Here is a 24,585-nt window from a genome sequence, read left to right on the forward strand (position 1 = left end):
ACACAATCACACAGAGCATCAGCTTCACTTTAGATTTCGCTGAGCAAAAACTTTGACAGTTATTGGTCTGGTCTAATGAGGGGACACTTGAGAACACTTTATCACCTTTATTTTGATTTTTTTGGGGGGTACTGGGGATTGAACACACTGAGCCAAATCCCCAGCTCCTCCACCCCCCCGCCCACCTTTTTAATTTAGAGACAGGGTGTTTAGAGACACTTGTCTCTAAATAAAAACGAAGTGCCTAAGTTGCTGAGGCTGGCTTTGAATTCAAAATCATCCTGCCTCAGCCTCCCGAGACTTCACATTTGAGATATATATGAAGTCATTAAAAACTTCATCATAGAAGGCATATTTTGTCAATGTTTAAAGAACAGTTTCCAAATTAAAATGAATAGGGACTCATAAATACAAGTTATTTAATCTGAAAATAATATTGGCTGTTGTAGAGTAAGTTTAATAGTTTTGGTGAATCATATGTTGATCAATTCCTAATTTTTGGGGGGGGTGAGTGCTGGGGATTGAACCTTTACTATTGAGCTATATCTCCAACCCTTTTAATTTGTCCAGACTGGTCTCCAACTTGTGATACTCCTGCCTCAGCCTCTGGAGCTCCTGGGATTATAGGTATTCACCACTGCACCCAGCTTAATTCCTAATTAATATTCTGTCAGGTGATGTTTCAAATGCTCAGCTCAGCCCAAATACCACACACAACCTCTCTGATAGCCGCCGGCATAGCAGTACCTGATGGCTGTCCTGTTAGGGTGGCCAGATGCTCGTCTTCCTGCTGAGGGCTGCCATTCAGGACTCTTGGACTTTCTTTGCCACCATCAGTGCCTGGATGTAATAGTAGCTTTCCCTAGAATGAGTCAATTTTTAAGTTACCATCTATAAAAGTTAAAGTTTTCTGAAGAATGACTGGGTTCAGACTCATAGGCAAGAAATAAGGGTACGGGGCCCTTTGCTTTGAAGGGCCACTCTCTAGTAATATGGAGGTGGCTTCGTACGTGGTTAGCATTTGTAAGCAAACAGAGCTGAGTGGAGAAACAAAGCCTCCGCAACAGGGGCTGGGGCTCAGTGGTAGAGCGCTCATCTAGCATGTGTGAGGCACTGGGTTTGATCCTCAGCACCATTTAAAAAAAAAAAAGAATAAATAAAATAAAGGTATTGTGTCCATCTACAACTAAAAAAAAAAAAAAAAATTGAAAAGCCTCTGTAACAGCCCAGGAAAGGGCAAGATGGCAGCAATGGGAATAAAATTAAATTTGCATGCTTCAAGGTCCCCAGGAGAACTGTGGGAAGAAATCAAAAAACAATCTTTGTGCTTACCATGTTGGCACGTTCACATTTCCACAGCATTTTCACTATCCCTCCCATCTCCCTACTGAGGTGGCTGGACAAACCGCCTCTCAGGGTGTGTGTCCTTCACAGCACATATTCACTGGCTCTCTATTATCACAGAGCTGAATGGACTATATGACTCAAGCCTTTGCAAAAATAAAAGTGTTTCTTTTAGGAAAACTATCCTTCCTTTTTTTTTTGGATTGAGTCCATGTGGCCTATTTGTGTGGAATGAACAAATTTTTAAAATCCTTCAAATTTGTGGGGACATGCCTGCTTCAGACACAACAAAAAGGTTTGAGTTTTTGAAATTGGCCAGATGAAGGACACGAGAAGTGTAATGGCTTGGGAGAAGCAAACCACATGGGCCCAGGGTATGTGAAGCACAGGTCAGGCGCTGGGTCTCTTTCCCCCCATCTTATCTCACACCAGAAGGGCAGATTAAGTGAGAGCTGCTTGCCAAGCAAAAGGAAGTATTTCTGAACTATATGTGGCCAACCCATTGTTAAATGACTGGGATTGAATGTGTGAAGATGATCCATCTCCAAGTATGTGGCCATAGTCACTGCTAGACAGAGGGCACTCTGACTAAATCTCCTGATGCTTACATTGCTGTTGGTTTCTCTAAAAGATGGTATTAAGATAAAAGGGATGCTTTAATTTTAATTCTCTTGTCACTAATCCTCTATACTAAGAATGTTCTGTGGCCCATAGTAAACTCTAGGCTGTCCCCCACTTGCCCAGCCGGAGCATGCTAAGAACTCATGTAACTGAGAAGGGACAGATGCTGTGACTACCCACCTCCCCCAATATGGCAGCAGTAATGATGACCTCCACTCCTGCAGGCCTTCTTTTACCTTTACACACATCAATCTTAGCAACAATTATGCAAGGCAGGGTTATCCTTGGGTGAGTCAAGCTCACAGAGGCAAGACAAAGTGCCTTAGGTTCTGCAGTCATGAACTGGCAGGGCTGGGAACCCAAGCCACCATCCACCATGGCCTGCCATCAAGTCTAAACATGAAGTCATGGTGTTTTGCTTAGGATGTGGTCAAGAGGTCAGTTTAACAGGGGAAAGGGTCCTGGGGAGGGAGAAAGGGAAGGAAAGCAGGGATACCAGGGAATGAAACAGATCAATTTATGTGTTGTGCATGTATGAATATATCACAATAGGTCCCATTATTATGTATATTTATAATGCACCAATTAAAAAAACAATAAAAAAGATAAACATAACCAAGGCTTGGGAGCTCAGGAGCAGTTCAGGAAGGCCCAGGAACTTGTCTCTTTAATTTTTACATGGAAAACTGACAAAACAGAAACAATTACTACTATATTATGTCAACGTACACAAAGATAGTTTTGGCCAGAAACCTCTCTGGTCTGTTTGCCAGGGTCCTAATGGAGCATGGATGGACAGTTTGGCAGAGATTTTTTTTTTTTTTTTTTTTTTTTTTTTGGTGGTGCTAGGAATCACCCAGACGTTGGGACCTTGGGCCATGCTAGGCAAGTGTTCAACCACTGAGCTTTATCCCCAGTCTCTCAGTAGAGCAACTGTCCCATGAGAAAACCAATTCAAGATGTGCCTAGGGAGTGAGCACATGTAATCTGCACCAAAAATCTCTCTTAAATTTTAACTCTTACTCATACATTTGGGTTACATTCCCAGGAGAGTCAAGACTTACATAGGCTGATTTGTAAGGGGTGCTGGAACCCGAGGGGATGGGTGGTACATTCCTGTCACCTTCCATTTGTTTGTAGTGATGCTTGGGACAGGAAGGGCTGTCAGGAACATGCCACGAGTGGCCATCAGAAATGGATTTACCTGAAACAAAAAGTTGCAAGTGATGGTCTATTTTGCAAACAAAGGATTCCTCTTTAGTGACACAAAGCAGGTCATGGGGAATATGGCATCAGGTTATAGTGTCAAGATGAGTTCCTCAGCTCTCCTTGCAAAGCATGCATGTTTGCAAAACGTCAGTATGTCTCAGGAGGGGATGAGATGAGTCATGCAGCTGAGCGGCATCGTGCTGCACTAGATGGGATCACAGCGGAGCACAAGGAGCATGAGTGGCTGTGGGATGAGTGGCATTTTGAATGGAGCTGGTATCTTGAGTAGGGGGGTGGAACTGGGTGGCCAGGTTGGATCTGGGGGCCAAGAAGTCAGAAGGCCTCTTGGAATTGAGGGGAAGGGGTGACCTTGAAGATGGACTGGAGACCCCAAGGGCTGCTGCTCATGGCTCTCCCCCACCACAGAGTGAAAGATAAAGGTTAGAGCTGCAAGTCGAAGAAAGGAGGTTGTTTTTTTCTCCTGCAGCAGAGGCAGGGGTACCCTCACCCCCACCCACCCAGCCCAGTCCCTGGAAATGGTCAGAAGCAAGGAAATAGTTCCAAACCAAGCCACCATGAAGAAAAGCTTGGTCCATGCCAAAGGACTTCAGTTAGATGGAGGAAATGAAAAAAGGCATCATGAAAAAATTCCTCCTACATAGCCCTGCCGGGAGGAGGGCTGGCATGGAGACGCTCTGGTGAGGGCAGGGAGCACGCAGCTATGGGTGAGTAAGGCAGTGTAAATACACCATGACACGAGGACCAAGGCGCATGGTGTCCACAGAAGGCACAGGGCAGACGGGACATGGGAGCGAGGGTTAGGATGCAATATGCGTCACGGGACTCTGCCATGTGGAGACGTGCACGGGCAGGGGCCTACCAGAAGATGCTTTCAAAGTTTTTGTGGTCATTTTAAGATAGGCCTCAGGATTTTCAGGGATTTCTACATCTGAAAAAGAATAATGTCATTTTCCTCACTGGACATGCCTGCAGATTAATGCCCAAGTAGTAAGTTAACAGTTGTGAAACATTGTCAGCTGAAAGGAGGAAACTAACTACTCTATCTTTTTTATTAGAAGAGTTTTGAAACCAGGAGTTTGTTTTTTTTTTCTTTTTTCCCCCAGCTGACCTCTGATTGCCTGCTGCAGTGGTGGAGGGAGGGGAAGTTCTGTAGAAAGAACAGAGATGCTCAGTCTACTGAGGCTCCGAGAAACTCCACTGAAAAGTTAGCTGAGGAGTCTCCCCAACAGCGAGAGCCATCTGTGCGTGGCTTTAATGTCTGTAGGTCAATTTTTTGCTTTTTCACCCTTTCACTGGCTTATAGGAATGAGCCAGTTCTCAGGTAAGTCAAAAGGTGGACAGGACAGAACCCAGGAAGCTATAGAAGTCTGTCTGGGTCGGCCACAAGCTAGACATCAAGAGCTGCCCGTGTCACTAGGGTGCTAGGAACACAGCCAAATGGGGTCAATTTCTAGGACTCTGGGGATCTGCCATTACCTGAGAGTGCACTGTAGTATGGACCTTCCTCATCTTCTTCGTGAGAGGAGGAGCCCCCCACGTCACCTGTGTGATCCCACTCCAGAGGGATGGAGTCCACACTGACAGGGGTCTCACAGCCAGACCGCTCGTGGCTCAGAGCAGGGGGCACAAGATGGCACAGGGACTGGGGAGACGAGGGTTCCTCACTCTCTCCCCTTTTATGCCAAGAGTCGGTCTGGATTTCTCTGGGGTCTTCCATGTCTGTTTCGGTCTCAGAAGCTTCCTTTTCATCTTCCAAACCCTAAAGGGAGGAGTATCCAGCTTTTAGAATTAACCAGTTCAAGGGCAATTCACTTAGAAGGAGCCCTGGAAGTCTGCCTGGCTAGCAGCCATCACCAGCATTTCTAAAGCTGATTCAAAAAGAACTGTATCCCCAGGCTCTGCTTATGGTTATTTGAGTTTAGCCAATCTAGAATGGGGCTAGAATCTGTATTTTTTGCAAAAACTCCAGCTATTTCCAAGATAGAAAGCTGAGGTATATAATCAAACTTAAATAACTTTATCTGGAAGGTAGGGGAAAGGCAGAGCAAACTTTCATGTGAGTAGCAAATTCCTCCAAGAATCAGAAAGTTTAAAAAATAAAACAAAACAAAACAAAAACAACTTCAAATCTGCCAACAAAACACCAGAAAGGCACAGATATTAAAAGCTTTCCCACATTAAGAAACACATTCCCCAAATTTGTAATAAAAAAACCATAACAGTTTTCAATGAATTCTCGGGGTACCATCATGTGCCAGAGGAGCCCTGTACTGAGGAATACATTGAAAACAGGTCAGAGGAGCAGGAAGTTTTAGAAATATCATCCTCTCCACTGGGTAGTGGGGACTTGGAAGTAATCACAACTCTATTTAATAAAAGCAGAAATGAAAAATTTCAGCATAGGCTCAGTGATTTTTAACCATAAAAATCAATCAGTTGAACCTCTACGAAACTGACATCCCAATTCTTTAAGCGGTTGGTGGAGCCCTGGGCAGGTCGCCTTGCCCTTACCGGAGCGTGGGAGGTCAGGCGCCGGTGGAAGCGAGAGACCCTGCCGAACACCTCCTGGCAGTACCGGTGCAGCTCCTCCAGCTCGTCCTCAATCAGCACAGCATCTAGGGGCTCGCTCTTCTGAATCAGCTGCTCCCCAAACACGATGAGCTGGTCGATCTTGTTGGTATTTAACGTAATTTCCTGTTGGAAGCCCTATTTAGAGGATGAGAAAGAGAAGACTTCAAAAGAAAGAAAATTGCCCCGGGGCGTCCAGTGCTATGTTCAAACAGGGCCTTAGGAAAAGGCGTGTCATTTTGGTTTTGTTCCTATTTTCATTTTGTCTGGTACCCAGGACTCCAGCTTCATCAATTTTTAACCAAGTGACAATGATGATTTAATAGTTTAAAAAGGCTGTCTATGTATTTTTTTCCTCCTCCTTCTGGGCACCGATTTTTTCCAATTAATAAATTCTAAGGGTTTGACATCCTTGGGTGTGAGGGGAGGAACACAAGAACATTTCCCATAATAAGCAACCAATGGGCATCTGTCTGCCTCAGGTGAAATAATAATGTTTATGGGGGTGCCATTAAGGGAGAAACATTTTCATTTCTCATTTTCTTCTAAAGTCTAGCTAAGGAGAGAACAACCGTGAGATAAACCTAATATAGATATTGGTTAAATCTGTTCTTGGCACCACCAATGATAGATTTCCCTTTCATTATACCCAATTTGAGTGCTAGAGAAACAGCATTGTATGATGTTTCTATTTGGAACCTCAAGCAAATTCTCCCCTTGGATGATTTATCAGTGGCCATCAAAAAAGGGGGAGGGGGCCTCATTCCAATGACTCCTCAACTGCAAGGATTAGTGTCCTTGCTCATGAGAACCCAGTAATACATAGGTAAGATGCAACCTAGCTGCTCAAAGAATTCTGGAATTTGTTCTTAGAGCATCAGGTGAAATCTGTACTTGGCCAGGGCTCCTCCTCAAAGCTGCCATCTTTGAAGAGGAGCTGAGGAAGCAGCCCTTACATTCAGCTGGCGCATTTTGTCATCAGCATCGCTCTCGGAGAAGTGCTCCACATTGGTTAGCTGCAGGTCCATCTCTGTGAGCCACACCAGAATGCTCTCCCTGGTGCCCTCGAAGTCCTCCCTCTGGTTGGTGAAATGCTGCAAAGGGGAAGAAATCAGATCTGTACTGACCTTGGGAAAAAGTTCAGGTAGTCATCACCTTTGGCTCAAAGGAAAGGGTGCCCGAGTGCTCGGGAAGACTTGTATCCGGGGTGCCCAGGAAGCCTGAAAGCACTGTACACTGCAGCCTGGGTCTGGTCCTGGCTGTGATACCAAACAAGCCCCCAACCTCTGAGCCTTGGTTTCTACCCTAGCAAATGAGGGAAGTGTGGGAATGTTGATTAGGATCTCAGAGGTCTTTTCAAACACTTGAAATTCTGTAATTCTTTAAGTCAGGGATTTTCCCCTGTCCACTGAGGAACCCCTTGAGAGGCCGGGCCAGGCATGGCAGATTTAGCAGCAGCTTCAAGATAGAAAAGTGCAGATTGCAGGGCTGAACCTGGATGACTGACTGCCCCACTTGCCTTTGTGTAATTCTGAGCATGTTGGAGACCCAGAGGAGATGCATCACCTCCAGTTTAGGAGGCTCTCAGATGGCAGCCAATTTCCAGAGAAATGTGGCATTCAGAACCAAATGACCATTTAGACTAGTAATAGTCCAATCAAGAAATTAACACAATGAGCCGGCTGTGGTGGCACACGCCTGTAATCCCAGCAACTCAGGAAGCTGAGGCAGGGGGATCACAGATTCAAAGCTAGTTTAGCAAGGCCCTAAGCAACTCAGTGAGGACCTGTTGCCAAAAAAAAAAAAAAAAAAAAAAAAAAAAAAAAGGCTGGGGATGCTCAGGGGCAAAAACAACAACAACAACAACAAAACAATGAAATTGTCTAGATTACTAGAAATGCTAGCCAATGTCCTCCTCAGAGGGTTAAAACCCAAACCAAACCAGAAACACCAAAACAAAATATTCTTATCTTTCTAAAAGGGTTTCAAAAGCATTCTGCCTTGAAAACAGAGTAGGGGTTAATATCACATTGGATAGCTCCTGACTATACTCCTTTAGCTGAAACCTGGACTCAAAAAGGTTTACCTTATGAACTACAGAAATCCAGGGTGAGTACATACAGTTGGCTCTCTGTATCCTCAAGTTCTACACTGGAGGATTCGACCAACTGTGACAGAAAGTATTTGAAGAAAATTTGTCTGCATTGAACATCAGGACAAGACAAGACTTTTCTTGAGCAACATACTGCAATAAGTATTTGCTTATATTAGGAACAATTAGTAATCCAGAGACAATTTAAAGTATAGGAGGAGAAGATGTGCACAGATTATTTGCAAATATCACACCATTTTGCATGAGGGACTTGAGCATCCAAAGAGTTTAGTCTCTGTTGGGGGAGGGGGGTCCCCACTGTATTATTGAAATACCAGCCCCCAACCTCTGAGGTTAGTCACTGAGCTGTAAAGGAGAATAATGGCTGCCCCCAACCTCTGCAATGCAGAGGGGCACATGCATGATGGGGTTTATGCATATTCCTGGGGGCACATAACAACACACAGACGCAGGGCTCTTTCTGTGTATTGCCTCCACTGACCCAGGAAGCAGGGCCTGTGCTCTGTGGGCAGTCCCTGTGCTCACGTGCACGCTGGAAGTTGTAGAGAGTTGTGTTTTGGTAACACAGATCACATCTACAGGCTTTAAGAAGCCCCAACACAAATCCCTCTTTAAAAATGAACGTTGGCAGCTGAGGGCTCCTTGGTGCAAAGAGAACTCTAAGACAGGTTAGTCCTGCAGTGAAATCTCCCTGCGCTGTTACAAGCCTGCCACTGCCTATCCCATATCGCTTCTCCCTGAAAATCTACAAATAACCCCTGTGCTGCAGGCAAGGTTACCCTGAGTCTCCGCAGGATGGCTGTCACCCGCTTCTGGAGGTTGTCCCAGCGCTGGTTGCCCTCGTGGACCATCTGCTTCAGTTTGCTGGCCGTGTCGGTGCGGTTCTCCCGCGCCAGCCGCCGGTACTGCTTGTTGATGAGCTCCAGCTGAGTGAGCCGCTCGTGGATCTGCCGCTGGAAGGCCTGCAGCCCACGGAAGGGTCAGTGTCAAGGAGGCAGAGGGCTGGGACATCTCCCTCCCCTACCCCAATGGCTTGCTCTGTGTGGCCAGTCCCCAGTCTGCACAGGTAACAGAGGGTGACTTCACCAGTAGTTGTTTTAGGTACTAGAGATGGAACCCAGGGGTGCTCTACCACTGAGTTACATCCCTAGCCCTTTTAAATTTTAATTTTGAGATAGGGTCTTGCTAAGTTGCTCAGGCTGGTCTCAGATTTTCCATCCTCCTATCTCACCCGGCCCAAGTTGGGATTTAGGTGTGCCACTGAGCCTGGCTATCCCCAGGTCTTTGATGATAAAGCACAGGCTCCCAAGGCCAGCATATGGCTGTTGGCATACATGGGTAACACTTTGCAAAGCTGCCTTAGCAGCTGGTGGCAGGCTGAGGATTGTGCTGTCCCCTCCAGAGGTCGGGGAAGTAGGCCCTGGGAAGCCATTTAGCAGCTTCTGAGTGGCTGCTGTCTCGGTCATTAGCAGGAGGAAGGATGGGGAAGGCGTTTACCTCAAACCTCTTCAGCTCTTCTTTGGCATTTGTGTACAACACCTCAGAGGAATTGGGGCAGGCTGCTGTCCTCTCGGCAGACTTGAGCCAGTCCTCGAAGCGGGAATAATCATCTAAAAACTTCTGCCACAGGCGCCATGTCTCTTCAATTCTGATGGGGGGAAAGTGGCTTAGCCAGCCGCCCATTTCCACCCTGTGCCTTTGGACTTGTTTTTGCCTCCTGACTGGGCCCATTCCTAGCTGCCTTATGCTCACGCAATTAGGGAGGGACCCTGCCACCCTTCCTGGGAAACAGCTGAGGATGCTGCCTCCTGGTCTGCACACCTTCCTTCTGGAAGGGCCGAGCATCTCAGAGGTCCTGCCTCACAGGGCTGAAAAACAGGAGACAAGCTCAGCAGTGCTTCATGGCCCAGTAAACATAGTAAGCAGCAGCCACAAAAGAGCTGGGGGAAGATGGCACCACACTAGGTTTTTTTCCAATAAGTCCTTGGTAAACACTGGTCACCCCTACTGGGTCCTCTCTGCCAATACCTGGCACATTTCTAAGTGACGTGAATAGAGCAATTACTATGACTGAAGGCAGGGGGTGCACAGGGTTCTGTAGGCCACAGTTTAATGTTTGGGGCCAGCAGGGTCCTTACTTCATGCGCCGCTCCATTGACATGGCACAAATGTTCCTCCAGCGCCTGTCCAGGCTTCTGGTGGTCTGCTGGATGGAGTCGCACTCGGTCTCGTTGGCACAGGCGTCAGAGTCATGCAAAAGGACATCACAAATGTTGAACACGGACTCCACCCCTGCGCTGTGCTGTTCGATATCTCGCTGCAGATCCTAGGGTTGCAACAGGGTACGAAAGCCTTTGAGACAGTGGCAATGGATGGAAGGCTGGCATCAAAGGTTCACTGCTCATCCCTCCCCTAGTCTAGGGACACAGCCCTGGGTGCACTTGGGACCAACAATACAGGCTCAGCCTGTCTTTGTACAGCTCTGTGCCATTGCACCTGACCTGAAGCCTGGGTGGTGGCAACAGGTGGGATTTATGTGTTGAACTGAGTGAGGGTGGGAATGGTGTGGGGCCTGCTGTGCACTGACAGGTGGCCCTGCTGACCCTGAGAGGCCACTGCTCCATAGACTTTGGGCATGCTTGCAATCTAATCCAAATGACCTACCCCAAAGGCCTCCACTTTAGATTTGGTTTCTGAACTATCCAAATCTCTTCAAGAGGAGCTGAGATGTTAGCAACAGAATTGGAGCTTTTATGGCTCACAGAACTCTGGAACCTACAAAGAGCCCTGTGCTGTCTCTCTACATGCGCCCTCCTGTGTGGGTAGCTGTAAGGGTGTGCATGGCCTCTCCATGAGCCCATCAGTGGCTCCACAGGTCCCAAGGAAGAATCCTGGGACTCCTCTACCCAGAGAGTGGGGCTGTGACCTGGGGAGGGGGGGGAAGGATCTCTGGATTCTTCTCCCATGATAGTGACAGTGATGCAGTTTCCCAATTTGGAAAAAAGAACACTTATGGAAATGCATGGTCACAGGAAAAAGATAAAAAATTTCATAGGAGGAAACATGGGGCTAGAGATATAGCTCAGTGATAAAGCACCTGCCCAGCATGCATGAGGATAATACACACACACACACACATTTTTTCAGTCATTGTGAGAGAATAATTCTTTCACATTCCATGGGTGGGCTGGGGAGTAGGGAGACAGATGAGGAACCTGTTTGTTTTGCCATTCTGGATGGGATAGGCTTCCCCTGACATCCAAATTATGTGATACGTGACAGGAGACCACACCATTAATCCTAGTAGCTGAATTATGTTGTAAAGTAGCCAGGACCAAGTTAAATTCTATTTCAACTGTTTGATAATACAACCATTTCTGAAATTGCACAATGGTTTAAGCAAGCCACTATCAACTCCACTAAGCTATAAACCAGTTTTCAAGAGGATTACTTTACAAACAGTGGCTGCCACCAGCTGCAGAGGGGCAGCTCAAGGTCATTCCAGGTCACCTCAGTATTTAAATAATTTTGGAGACAACTACTATATGCCTAGGTAGGCCTAATATTTTCTTACATTTCTTCTTTCAAGTGCACAATTTGGATCATTGTGTGTTTGGGTGGATTTGAGAGAACAAATGTGAACACTCCACCTGAATTCTAAATCAGCCAGCTGCTAGCACAGATCCCGAGTAGACACGGGCACCAGAAGAAACATCTCTTCCACTCGGTCACCCTGTGAGCCCAGGGAGAGATATGCAGGGTAGGTTTTTAAAGCTCTACAGCTCAGGAAGAGTATCAGAAATGCTATAAGGGTGGCAGTATCCCCAGGGCCAATACTAGGACTAGCTTAAAAATTATTACATTTAAGTTGAATTCCAGTTTTTAAGAATTCTTACTGGTTTATAGAATTAGAACAGGTTTTTCTGAAATTTACTGATATTGATACATATCCTTTGAATTATTAAAGTAATAACAGTAATTTAGCACAGTAGTGCTAATTGAGTAATTCTGACAAATTAATTGAAAAATTCCCTCGATCTCACCTGGCTCCAACTGGGTAGAATTTGATGAAAATGCTCAGAGAAAGTCTAGTCTATGGATAAACATGAATGCCACGTTTTTTGTTTTTTTTTTTTTTTTGTACTAGGGATTGAACTCAGGGGCACTCAACCATTGAGCCACATCACCAGTCCTATTTTGTATTTTATTTAGAGACAGGGTCTCACTGAGTTGCTAAGCACCTCATTGCTGAGGCTGGCTTTGAACTTGCAATCCTCCTATCTCAGTCTCCCGAGCTGCTGCGATTACAGGTGTGCACCACCACACCCGGCCAAATGCCATGTATTAGATTTTTTGCGGTTAGCTTATATTAGTCATCTAGCTTATATTGAATAAATGTTTAAAGAAAATTTAATAAATGACAGAAATGAGGTTCTAAACCAAGTTAAAAAAAAGAGATCATCCACATTTTGGCTGAATAAAAGCAAATGCCCTACATTTTCAACAACAAAAAACCACAACCACCCCCCCAAACACCTAAAACACCAGAGTGGCCTACTGATGTTGGAATTTCATGTATAAAATCAAGTTGTAAACTATATTTTAAAATGTAGATCTTCCAAGTCCTAGACAAGTATTATTTTGCAAATTAAGTAAAATAATCCTGCTGCTATGCCCACTGAGGCATGAAGCTGAACAATAATTGCATTTCAGAGACTGTCCAAACTTGGAGACAAACTGAGTTTAAGGAAAGGCAGAAGACATTGGGAAAGACTTTTGCCAAGGGTTTTGGAAAGGGGCTCCTCTTCACTCTGTTTTCCTGAGCAGTTGACAGTGAAGTTAGGAAAGAGCAGAGGAGGAGGAGGAAGAGGGTGCTCAGCAAGAGGTGATGGGGGGAGACATAAAACCAGAGAAGAGATGCAGTCAGGAAGGATGAGGATAAAAAGAAACCAGAAAAATAAGATAAAGAAGAAAATCACAGAGAGGAACCCATGGTGTGGTGGCTCCAGGAAGTCTCCATGGGAGGGGCTTGGGTGGCAAGCCAGCCAACCAGGGTAGTGTTGGGGGACGGTTAGGGGGCTTGGAGTGAAGCTGAGTGGGCCTTTGGGGAAGAGGCTATTGGTCATTACAGAATGAGAGGGCAACTAAAAATGTCCCCAAGTGCCATCTGGCACCCTCAGGGATTCAACAAACAAACAAACAAAAAATCAGGAGAGAAATGTTTAAGACTCAGTGAAAGTGGCTCATGATTTGTCACTAATGGGTGCCATTTCCTTTGCATTTTGAAAGAATGACCCCATCAACAACTATCTAAAGAAGTTCTACCAAAGAAAGGAGAAACCCAGAGGACTCTCATAGAGTCTAATCCTTCCTCACCAGGTCCCTAAGGACATTACAAAGAGGACCCAGGGATATCATGGCTCTTTAGGGAGCTGGGGGCATTTGCAGGAGGCAATACTAGGCAATCCCAAGCTTTTGGGTCCTTTACCAGAGGCAATCAAGCAACTTATTATATTTATTAGGGATGAAAAAGTAAGGTTTTTAAAAAGTGACTCATAAGTTCATTTGTGTGCCACTTCTGTTTTTAGTGTTTTGGATGATCTAGGTTTAGTATAAGAAACACATGCTAGTTCATTCCATTCAACAAAAGTACTAAAACTTTGCTCAGGTGGCAGAACAATGAAATGAATCCCCTCCCTTCCAAAGATGTCTGAATCCTAATTCTAGAACCCATGAATATATTAGGTTACAAGGTAAAGGAGAATTCAGTTTGCTGATCATTTGACTTAACATAGATCATTTTAGATTGTCTGGGTGGGTGCAATGTGTTCCTGAGAGTCCTTAAAAGTAGAAGACTTAGAGGAAGATGCAACTATGGAAGAATGACCCATAGAGACAATGTTGATTGATGTCTTAGAAGGTGGAAGAAGTGGGCCAGAATCCCAGAGATGTGGGAGGCCTCTAGAAGCCAGAGGGCAAAGACATGGATTCTCCTGTGGAGCCCTCGGAAGGGCAAGCTCCAGGTTGGTGCCTGGTCAGAACTGTAAGATTAATACATTTGCATTTTTAAGCTGTAAACAACAGCAATAGAAAATTAATACATCTAATTTATTTGCTGTAATGGTAGTCCTAAATACTAACTCCACAACTATTTTGATAACCAAAAGGAATAAGACTTCCATTATGGTAACTTTGAATTCTATAAAGAGGGAAACCTCGAATCCATTAGATGGAAATTATGTATCATTTCAGTATGGGAACAAATAGGCCAAGAGAATGGCAGTTCTAAATTGTACACTTTAGGAATAAATATCCTGCAATTTAGTGTGTCATATTTCAGATTTATAAAAAGTTAACACAGTTTTGAGCCTGTACTAAATTCAGCCAATCATTCTTTAAGAGCAAAGATACTGCCATCTTTCTTACTATTTATCTGAAAAGACTCACCACTCAGGATTGATAGTTGTTTGCAATGCCTTATCTATTAAGAGACTAGAAATTAAGAAATTTGTCCAACAGATTACATTTGTAAATGAAGCTGATGATGTTCCACTGAGAAGTGCATCAAAATCTCTAGACTGTCCACTGAAGTTCTTTGAAATTTATGTCATATTCTTTCTCCACAAAGCAAAGACAGAATTTAGATGACCTTAATAAAAAGACACCCTTAGATATCTGAAGTGGTAAAACCAGTAATAATTTGTAGCAATATTAAATCATACTAATTTGAAAGCCATTATAGGCATCATTTGAATAGTAAAGGCAATAGTAATATCAAATACTTGGCTCTGTTTATAGAAGCATGAAATGACACTTGTAACCATTAAAAGGATGGACCGAACTCAAGAGAATGTCATAGAACAGGCAGTCTTCTGGCCTTGAATCTGGGGGAAATGTGCCAACACAAACTGTCTCTACGCAGCTATGATAGATAGGATGAGCACAGGGGAGGTTAAATGGGACAAAACCAGATTCAAATCTAAGAATCATACGCCTTGCGTGGTTGGAATAATCTGCCTATAGCTCTGAAAGAAAACGTAGATGAACAAAAGCCACAGAAAGAACAATATAAACTTGGTAATTTAAAAAATAAAGACAAACTTGGGCAGTGCATTATGAAAATGGCATGTGAGTAAAATTTACAGAAGGCAGCAAAGTGGATTCAATAAACCAGTGATGTCAGAGAGCTCCTGCCAGTGGGTGCAGTGGCCAATGCTAGTGGAACTCAGTGATTTTTCAAAATGCAGATTTCCAAGGTTAGCTCAGAGCATGCATATATATAGCTGATGACAAAATGCAAAGTGTGGTAAACTCTGCACACCTGAGCTTCTCGATCCTAGTATGTTCCTTTGCTTGTATAAAAGAATTTTCTTTTGAGACAGGGTCTCACTAAGTTGCCCAGGCTGACGGAACTTGTGATCCTCCTGCCTCAGCCTCCTGAATAGTTGGACTGTAGGCATGCATATCTTATAATTTTTGTTTTTTAAAAAAATGTCTATCAGACACAAATAGCATGACCCCATGAAAACTTTCCTTCATAAAAAGAGGTATTTCTTTTCCAACCTGTTGCCTTTCAAAATTATGTTAGCAAAACACAACAAAGATCAAAGTTCAAAAAAAAAATGACTCAACTAAACTCCCTAATTTCTCACTAAGATTAAGGTCTACATCTTACACACTATTTAAACTGTTTCATAAAGAGCTATATGAATGGGTGGGCATTCAAGAGATGGACGCCTCACACATATAAAAATGCAGACAGGCAATCAGGGTTTTTTTCCTGGAAAAAAACAAACCGATATTATGAAATGCAAACATGCTGAAACACAGCAGATGATGTGGGCAGGTCTGTGTTCGTTATCAGACTTGCATCTTAGACACCTCTGCTGGGAGACAGCTCACTTCCCATGGCCCCACCTGCTGCTCAGCGAGCCTCTTCTGGATTTCCTGATCGTCACAGACGTCGTAAACAACCGGCTTCGAAAGCTCAGACTCGATGCGAGCCAACCAGGTGCGAAGGTTGCTCATGTTTTTGTCTAACTGCTGAATAAAAGCAAATGTCTCCTTCAGCTTCTTCACCCTGAACATATTTGCAGAAAAAAAAAAAAAGATGGAAGACAAAAACTCAGCATTTAGTGATAAGAAAAAGGGACCAGCCAATAAGGGTGTTTGTTGGTGGGTAAAGGATCAAAACTTGCTCTGATCTTCATGTCACCAGAGTTCCCATAGAATACATGCCACTTTGCAAAACTGTCACCTCGGTTGATTTTTTCATATGGACTTAGCCTACCCGTGCAAACAAGGATGTCCTATCATTCCCAAAATGGGGGCCCCCTGAAGTCCTATCCATCTTGCTGGGCCTCTAGAGGTGAGATGTCACCACTTTTGGCTTCTTTTGCCCCGTTTCTGTCTTGGGTATGCCTGAGACAATTGTCTTCCCAAGAGATTAAAGATGCCACACGCCTGGCTAGTTGGTAGTTAGCCCACAATGCCTCTCATGGGACCTTGCTCTGAGCAAGAGAAGAACACATGCCAAACCCACCACTTCAGCCAGGATTGATGGTGCCACTGAACCAGCCCATGTGGGTACTAGAGGGTCGCCTGTCAGTCAGAGGGTGGGGGCAGAGGTGAACGGTGGCCTCAAGCACAGTTCTAAGTGCCGGCTACCTGGCCAGCCTGCCTCAGATCGTGCCCAGGCTGACTCCACATTGAGCAGATTTGAAAAGACACACGTGGCGCTGGTGTCAAGTGGTGCCCTCACCGAAACCAAGTGCCACTGAGAGACAACCACCATAATTTTATGTGAATACTGAAATAAAATGTGTCCCTAAACCCTTTCATGAAAGTCCTAAAGGAGCGTGAGTGAGGGTGACCTGGGGGATTTTCAGTTAATCCCAGCGACTTCAACTAGTAGCTACAGTTGAAACTTCCCACTTACCAATCCTCAAGCTGGAAGATACTGTCAGAACTACATCCCATGGCTGGGAGCGCTAAAGAGAGAAACTGAGGTGCTGACCCTAGCTCACTGGACCACACTGTCCTCCATGCCACCACCACCTCTTCCTTAACTGGACAACTTCCTACCTAGCGACCTCCTTGCCCTCCTACCCACCTTTGGTTCTGAAGCTGAAGGATACATCCTGGAAGGCGGGTCTGATCCATGGCCACAACACAACAGTCGCTGCCCTTCCCGGACAAACCAGTTTAATCACGTGATCTCCTCCAGCGTTCAGTGGCCTCTGCCTCTGGCCCTTCAGTTTGCAAAGCAGCTCCTCTTTCCTTCTGGAGCTTCTCTCCACTGCCCCTCCCCCACAGGCTCCCACAGCATCTGGGCCTCCCACCTGGTGCCCTAACCGTGAGTCTCTGCACCTATCAGCACAGAGACTAGCTGCCAGGCAGCACTCCCACACCGCCTGGTGGGCCAGAGGTGTCCACAAACATTTGCTGAATGGATAAATATAGCTAAGCCCTTCTACAGCCTAGGAATTGGGTAGACCACAGAGGTGTGCATGTATATTTTGTTTTCATTCCTTACAAAGGACCAAGTCAACCAGCCAGCTCTATTGTCAGGGTGACCTGTTATGCTCTCCCTTATCTCCAGTAGGCCTCTGAAGTCTCCCAATTCAGGAAGGCAACAGGATCCAAGTGAGGTTAAGGCCAGAGCTTCGGAGATGAGCTGCCCAGGGTCAAGTCCATTTCACTATCTATAAGCTATACATCCCTGCAAGGCCCTCAGTCTCTGACTCCTTGTTTCTTTGTTATCTGTAAAATTAAACACCTTGCAGTGGTTGTGAGACCAAAATAACAGAATGCATGCATGTAGAGCCACTGGGGCATAATAAATGCTCAATAACACTAGCTCTTCTTATGCTGACTGGGTTTACAGGAGACTGTGAAAATAATAATGCCTTTTCCATTCAGCACTGGACCTCACCAAGTTCTTTCATAGGTGTTTTAATCTTATTAGCACCATAGACTGTTCAGGCTTGTAAGCTGTGGAGTCTGGTGGAGAAGGACACAGACAGGCCCTGACCACAGGGTTTCAGTCCTGACTGTTTAATCTCATGTGAAAAATGGTGCTAACAGTAGCACCTTCCTTCCTGGGTAGCTGAGAGGACCACAGGAGACACAATGCATGAAGGGCACTGGGACACTGTCTGATGTGATGGGCAGATGCCCAGGGACTGTGTGCATGATCAGTTTTAAGGAGGAATATTCTCCAAATTGCATTCTTACTGCTAACAAGTTGCCTTCAAAGTCACTAAAAGGATTCATTGAAAAAAAAAAGTAACAGAAGCCCAAGCCAGGCCTGGATACACTGTAAACTGGATGAAGCAGGGGCTTCATTTCCACCAAGTTAGCATTATGCCCTCCTCATCCAAACATTCTGCCACCATGCCTGTCCAGGGACCAAAAGTCTTCCACACAGTTGGGAAGGGCTGTCCTCCTCGGAGGCTCTGCTGGAGAAGAGGCCTGGGCAGGTTCAGGTTTAGTTCAGCAGCCTCCTCTTCCCTTTTCCCAGGATGGCAGCCACTCACTGCCTTCATTCAGCATCTGACCCTATTTCACCATAAGAATCCCGGCCTCTTTCTTATTATAAAAAGAAAGAGGGCTGGAATGCAAGTTTTTTATATGAAGGTGCAAGCAGCAAAATAATCTGGGTGTAAGAATACCGGAGTGCAGTGGTCTTGACTGACTTCAGCCCTAGGGGTCAGCCATGCCATGCATGATAACTCCTGCAGGAGGGGGATGAATAATTTGCTCGGCTTCCCAGGACTGTGGTTTCTAAGGGGTGCTCCAGACATATCAATGGGACATAGGTATAACATACAGGCTGAGCATCCCTGTTCTGAAAAAATCTAAAATCTAAAATCCTCCAAAATCAGACACTTTTTTTTTTAGCACAATCATGATGCCACAAGTGGGGAATGCCACTCCTGATCTCGAGTGATGGTTTACATCAGAACATAGGCAACACTGAAAGTTACTATGTAAAACTATGTCCGGGGTATTTATGAGAATCCTAAATGAATTTTGTGTTTAGACCCAGGTCCCATCTCTAAGGTATTTCATTATGTACATATGAAATTATTCCCAAATCTGAAATCCAAAATACTTCTGTTCCTAAGCATTTTGGATAAAGGATACTCAACCTTTATTAGACTTTATACTGCTAACCTATTCTTTTAAAGTATCTACATTGGATATGACTTTTAATACATAAACCTTATTACTAAAATGGAATATCTGTGTAACATAGCATCTAACAGGCTGACCAGTGCCAGGCCTGCAGTGGTTCACACGTTAGCAACTCATTTAATCCTTATGACAATGCTAAGATATGGGTATTATCGTCATTCCTATTTGACAGTTGAAGAAATGGAAGCCAGAGGTTAAATTATTTGCCCTAGTCACATGGCCATTAAGCAGCAGTGGGGGGAGGGGGCAGGATTCTAACTGGGCAGCCTGGCCTAGAGGTATTACCATATGGCCTCGCATACATGCCTGCATACACTAACGTGTACCTAATAGTGGATTTTGTTGCTGTTGGGGACATGACCAGAAGTCTGGACTCATGGCTACTGCATTACTGGGGATAGAAGCCAGTACACACAGCGCTAGACTTTGTGGCTATAAGCTGGTGTGTGGGGAAGAGGTCAGAAGGCTCAGATATGCTGTCCCCATTTCCTTCCCATGATTTTCTTTCAATGCATTTAACTATTTGCTTAATCTTGATTGCTGTGCATATTCTGGAAATCCAAAGATAACTGGAAGATAAGTCTTATTCCCACAGAGCTCATGACCTTGCAATTAGATGTTATGATAGGGGAAATGCACAATAAAGATCTATTGAATGAGGTTCACTTATACCTTCAAGTTTTTTTTTCTATAAAAGAGGTGGTCACATTATATTTGAAAGGAGAGAAATAAAGACCAGAGCACATCAAAGCCCTTTTGCCAGAAAACAACATGGTGCCCTCCAGTGAGCCACATGTGCCCCTAAACTCAATTTCCAAATGAAGTGGAACAGGCACACAAATCAGGTGCACACTTAGGGTAAATTAAAGAAGAAGGGAAGGCAGAGGGAAGGCAAGAAGACTGCCAAGAAGCTATATAGCATTCATCAGTCAGAACTGAACCTATTCCATGTATCAACCTCTGTCTGGAAGCACAACACCCCAAATGTATGAGAACCAAAATGTTGCTCCTTGGATAATCATGTTACAACTCACTCCAGGAACATCAGATGCATTGCTGAGTTTGTAATGTTCTGTTCTCTGTAGATACTGTAACCCAAATCACATTGCCCAGGTCAGAAACTTATGTGCCATTTGCCAGCCCCAGCAACTGGCCTCCACATTAGGACTCCTTAAAGTTGCTCTTGGAAAACATCTGAATCTCAAGTTAATATGGAGAAACAAGGAAATCTATTCAGAAACCAGTCCATTGGCACAACCCTGCATTACATCAACCACCTAAACAGTTTGTTTATGTGGCTCCCATCTCTGTACTTGCCCACATTTTGACCCAGGTGCTCTTGGCTAACACTTCTCACATATATGCCAACAAATATTTATTCAGAAAAATGCAGCATGATTTCCTGAGTTGAATTCTGAGGTCTGATGATCAGAACAATAATTTTTTTTTTTTTTTTTTAGGTGCAAAGGGGGAGCTGTCTGCCTATACAGATATTTTCCATGAAACCAAACAAAAGAATTATACCCAAGAGTAGCTATAAAACAGAACAGTTCTTTTGCAAGGATTATGGGTAGAAATGCAGAAAACAATTAAGGCGAACAAAGTTTTTCTTTTATCTTGACTAGAGATGGATCAGAATGTAACACTGACAAATACTGATCTCCTTCCAGAATGAACAGTCAAAATCAAGGTGAGTTGGTTAGTAGCAGTCTCCGCATCTAGCCCAGGTCTTACAATGCAATGGAGGCTTCAAATAATACCTGCATATACATTTAGAATAATTAATAGTTGTGCATATGGAATAATTTACCTTTCAGTCCAGTTCTCCTCATGCTAAGAAGTCTACAGTGAAATTACTAAAGCCCTAGATTAGCATAAATTGACAAAAAATTCCCATGCCAATGTGGACAGCAGAACAAAAATCACAAGGAAAAACTGAGATGGTTGAAAGTACCCAAATTTGTGCCGAAATCAACACTGCAACATGGGGGCAGCTGTCAGCTGCTAAAAACACTGTATGGATCCTGTACAACTCTGATCTTTTTCAAGGGCTAAACATCTTTATAGCAAAATAATCAATTGCTCCAAGATCCCAAAGCCCTGATGTGAGGACACGGACATGACAACACATTCTGGAGCTAATCGCCTGGCTGGAGCATTTCTGAGGCCGGAAGACTCCCATCTTCCACACAGCATAGTCGCTGTCTCTCTGCCCTGCTTGTCGGAGGCAGCCTGCAGACACGGCTCGCATGCTGACGCCGGAGAACCCATCCCCCGATGGCTGAGCGCATATCCTCCACCGCCACCATCTCATCGGTGATCTCTATTGTCACCAAAATGAGAGAGCAGAGAGCGAGACACAAGAGACAGCTACCGTGTCGCCATAGGCAGAGCTGATGGCTGAAATGGCACTTACTGTATATGAGAAAAAATCATTCCTTAGGTTGAAGCGAAAGCTCCAAGTTCCCGGCTGCACCTCCACCTCCCAGGGCCGAGGCGGCCCCTCCCCCTGCCCAGCGTGCCCTCTTCATTCACTGGTTCAGCATCTTGCAGAGCAGCGGACGCAGCCCTCCCCAAGGCTCCTCACGGAGGCGGCAGGGCTGGCCCGGAGCGAGGCCAGTAGCAAAGGAAGACACCTTCTCTGCCCACTGCAATTTTTTAATCTCTGTTTTCTCCCTTCCAATAAACAAACATCTCCAGCTCTTCCCTCAGACACTCAGTCTTTGTTCTGACGCTACAGGATTGCAATGCTGGGGGAAGAAAGTCCCAGTGTTATCTTGGCTCTGGGTTATTTACCAAGTGCTTTAAACCCAGGGAGGAAGCAGATTGGAGACATGGCAAAAAAAAAAGGATTTCTGTTCTCAAATTAATTTTTCTGTTTCAAGTTTTTGGAAAGGGACAGTGAAATATCTAAAGCCCCTGAGTCTAACAGGGATGCCTTCCTCCTGTATTCCTAAGGGGGACATTTCCCAGTGGAGATTTTCTGCCCTTCCTTTTGAGTCCTGTGCATCTTGGTTTAGGAAGATCAGAGAGTTCATATAATCCATTCCATTGCTTTTTGCAGAAAAATTCCATCTTGCTGTACAAATGGAGCTCAAGATTTTGCAGGGGGAAGAAACTGTATACTTTTTCTTGCTAGTTCCTTCCTTACTATAATGCGGGCACCTGACAATTCCTCCTTATCCCTAGCCTCAGTTTCTCTGGATGATCTGAAGTGGCTCCGTTTACCAGACCACTGCTTGGTTTGTGTTAAGCTCACTTCCAGCCCTTATTTTATGACTCCATAATATTAATCCATTCCCTTGGGTTCCTAAAGCCCAACATTGGATCATTATGACATCCCCACCTGAAACACAGCAAACATTCTAAACTAGTGGAATTAGGAATGTGGATTTGGTAGCATTTCTCCCCAAATGCAGCATCCAATTAACTTATGCTCACATACTTGGCTACTCCTGTGACCTGCTAAACATGAACCTCAAAGAGTCAGTGCCCTGTATCATCCCACTGATGGCTGCTCTCTTCTGGGGAGTGGGAGTCCCTTGACTCCCCAGGAAGGTATTGGGAGCAGTAGTCACCTGTTCTAGAGCTGCAATGATCAGGTGACGGAAAAGAAAATGGAAGTGGGGAGGCCTATCTCATATCTTGCTTTCTTTATGCTAAAATATCTCAATTCTTCCTGCTCCCCTGGACCAGACAACCTACTAAGACCAGAGCAAGTCAGTTTTGTGACTAAGAGAATTGTTTGGTCTTTCCCAATAACCTTGAGAAAATATAGATAAAAGGAGAGCAGTGAAAAGCGTTATCAGTTTAAAAAGGCATGTCTCCCTGCCCATTCTGCAAGGGAAGGAAAAACAATCTTAACACATGGTTGCCATGGTAATAACTGCTGAGTTATGACAACATTTTAATTGTTACTATTATAAATTAGGTGGGCTTTTCATATGGGTAGGTAAAATGTGAAAATTAGGCTTAATTTCTTTCCATGGACTTGATACTTCTGAAAGCAAGAGAGCAAGCCACTGTAAATAGGAAAGGATCAAGACTATGAGTAATATTCTTCCTTCATTGATTCCTAGGACTCAACATTGGTTAAGAATGCCAAGCCTGTTAATGAAGATACCACAGAAGAGAAATTAAGAAGGGCAACATTGCTTTCCTTAGAAAATACAGACAAGGTGGGGCTGAGTGTAGCTCAGTAACAGAGTGCCTGTCTAGCATGCATGAGGCCCCAGGTTCCATCCCTGTTACTTCAAGGAAAAAAGTACAGACAAACAAAAAGAAAATTCAAATCTCTAATGATCCAACATGGAGAGATAACTAACATAAAAATTCTGGAGGTACCTCTTTTAGGCACTGAAAGTTTTCATCAGATCATTCCAGTATGTTGCTAGAAAGAGTCTTTAAAGAATTCCCATACCTGAAGAGGCTCCATCAAAATGCGTAACCAGCAAGGCACGATAACGCATGCCTATAATCCTAGCTAGTCTGAGGGCTGAGACAGGAGGATCGCAAATTTAAGGCCAGCCTCAGCAATTTAACAAGGCCCTTAGCAACTTAGTGAGAACTTGTCTCAAAAATAAAAATAAAAAAATAAAAAGGGCTGGGGATGTAGCTCAGTAGTTAAGTGCTCCTGGGGGTTAATCCCTAATCCTGAAATAACAAAACACACACAACCACATACACCATTAACCAGAGTGACTCACTAAAGACACAGACACCTGGGGTAACAGAACTCCTGCTTCGTTAGGATTTGGTCATGCTTTCCCATCTAGGAAATGGGAAGGGGCTCTGGGAAACAAAGCTAGATGGATTTTTTTTTTTTTTTTAGGTGTTTCATGAATACTGTTTTTTTTTTCTTTTTTCTTTTAAAATAAAACAATAGTAGGTCAGATTATGTGGTAAACTGAGTCCTTCTCTGGCTTCAGTCCCATTAAGGGGATGAAATCCCAGACTCCCCTGGGTGTGGTGGCACGTGCGTATAATCCTTAGCAACTTGTGAGGCTGAGGCAGGAGGACGGCCAGTTCAAAGCCAGCCTGAGCAACTTAGCAAGCCCCTGAGCAACTTAGTGAGACTGTGTCTCAAAATTCAAATTAAAATTAAAGAAAAAAAAAAAAAGGAGGCCAGACATGCGGCTCAGGATTAAGCACTCCTAGGTTCAAACCCAGGTACCTACTGCCAAAAAAATCCCAGACTCCTTTGGGAGCTTTAGTCTGTGCTGGCTAAAGCATGTTAACTAGGCATCTTTTCATCCATCACCTGGCATTTTGTATTTAACCTGTTCCATGGTAATATAGCGCCCTCTAATCCAGGATATTGTATGTATTGATTTTTTTTTTTTTGGGGGGGGGAGCTTCTGTAATTTAGTAATCTTTCCTTCATTCAGGTTTTGCTGAGTCACTTTTCAGAGATATTATCTAAGAAAACTGAGGAGGAGCTAATAGCTACAATAAAAACTTAAATTCATTCAATCTATTACATGAACACAGTAGCATAGAACTAATATTTC

General features: G+C 44.4%; 1 protein-coding gene across 1 annotated transcript in view; it reads right to left on the bottom strand.

Moving 5' to 3' along the window:
- Syne2 (spectrin repeat containing nuclear envelope protein 2) overlaps positions 1 to 24,585 on the bottom strand; it is a 119,412-nt gene that overhangs the window by 6,725 nt on the left and 88,102 nt on the right. The window contains exons 41-50 of the mRNA XM_026385107.2: positions 15,794 to 15,956; positions 10,015 to 10,202; positions 9,374 to 9,524; positions 8,656 to 8,838; positions 6,720 to 6,857; positions 5,707 to 5,901; positions 4,672 to 4,954; positions 4,055 to 4,123; positions 3,030 to 3,169; positions 748 to 862 (exon numbers count right to left, since the gene is read on the bottom strand). Of these exons, the coding sequence (XP_026240892.2) occupies positions 748 to 862; positions 3,030 to 3,169; positions 4,055 to 4,123; positions 4,672 to 4,954; positions 5,707 to 5,901; positions 6,720 to 6,857; positions 8,656 to 8,838; positions 9,374 to 9,524; positions 10,015 to 10,202; positions 15,794 to 15,956 (1,625 nt within the window). The remainder of the gene's footprint in view (positions 1 to 747; positions 863 to 3,029; positions 3,170 to 4,054; positions 4,124 to 4,671; positions 4,955 to 5,706; positions 5,902 to 6,719; positions 6,858 to 8,655; positions 8,839 to 9,373; positions 9,525 to 10,014; positions 10,203 to 15,793; positions 15,957 to 24,585) is intronic.

Source organism: Urocitellus parryii, chromosome 6 (assembly GCF_045843805.1).
Source record: "Urocitellus parryii isolate mUroPar1 chromosome 6, mUroPar1.hap1, whole genome shotgun sequence".
In the NCBI taxonomy this organism is placed as follows: Eukaryota; Metazoa; Chordata; class Mammalia; order Rodentia; family Sciuridae; genus Urocitellus; species Urocitellus parryii.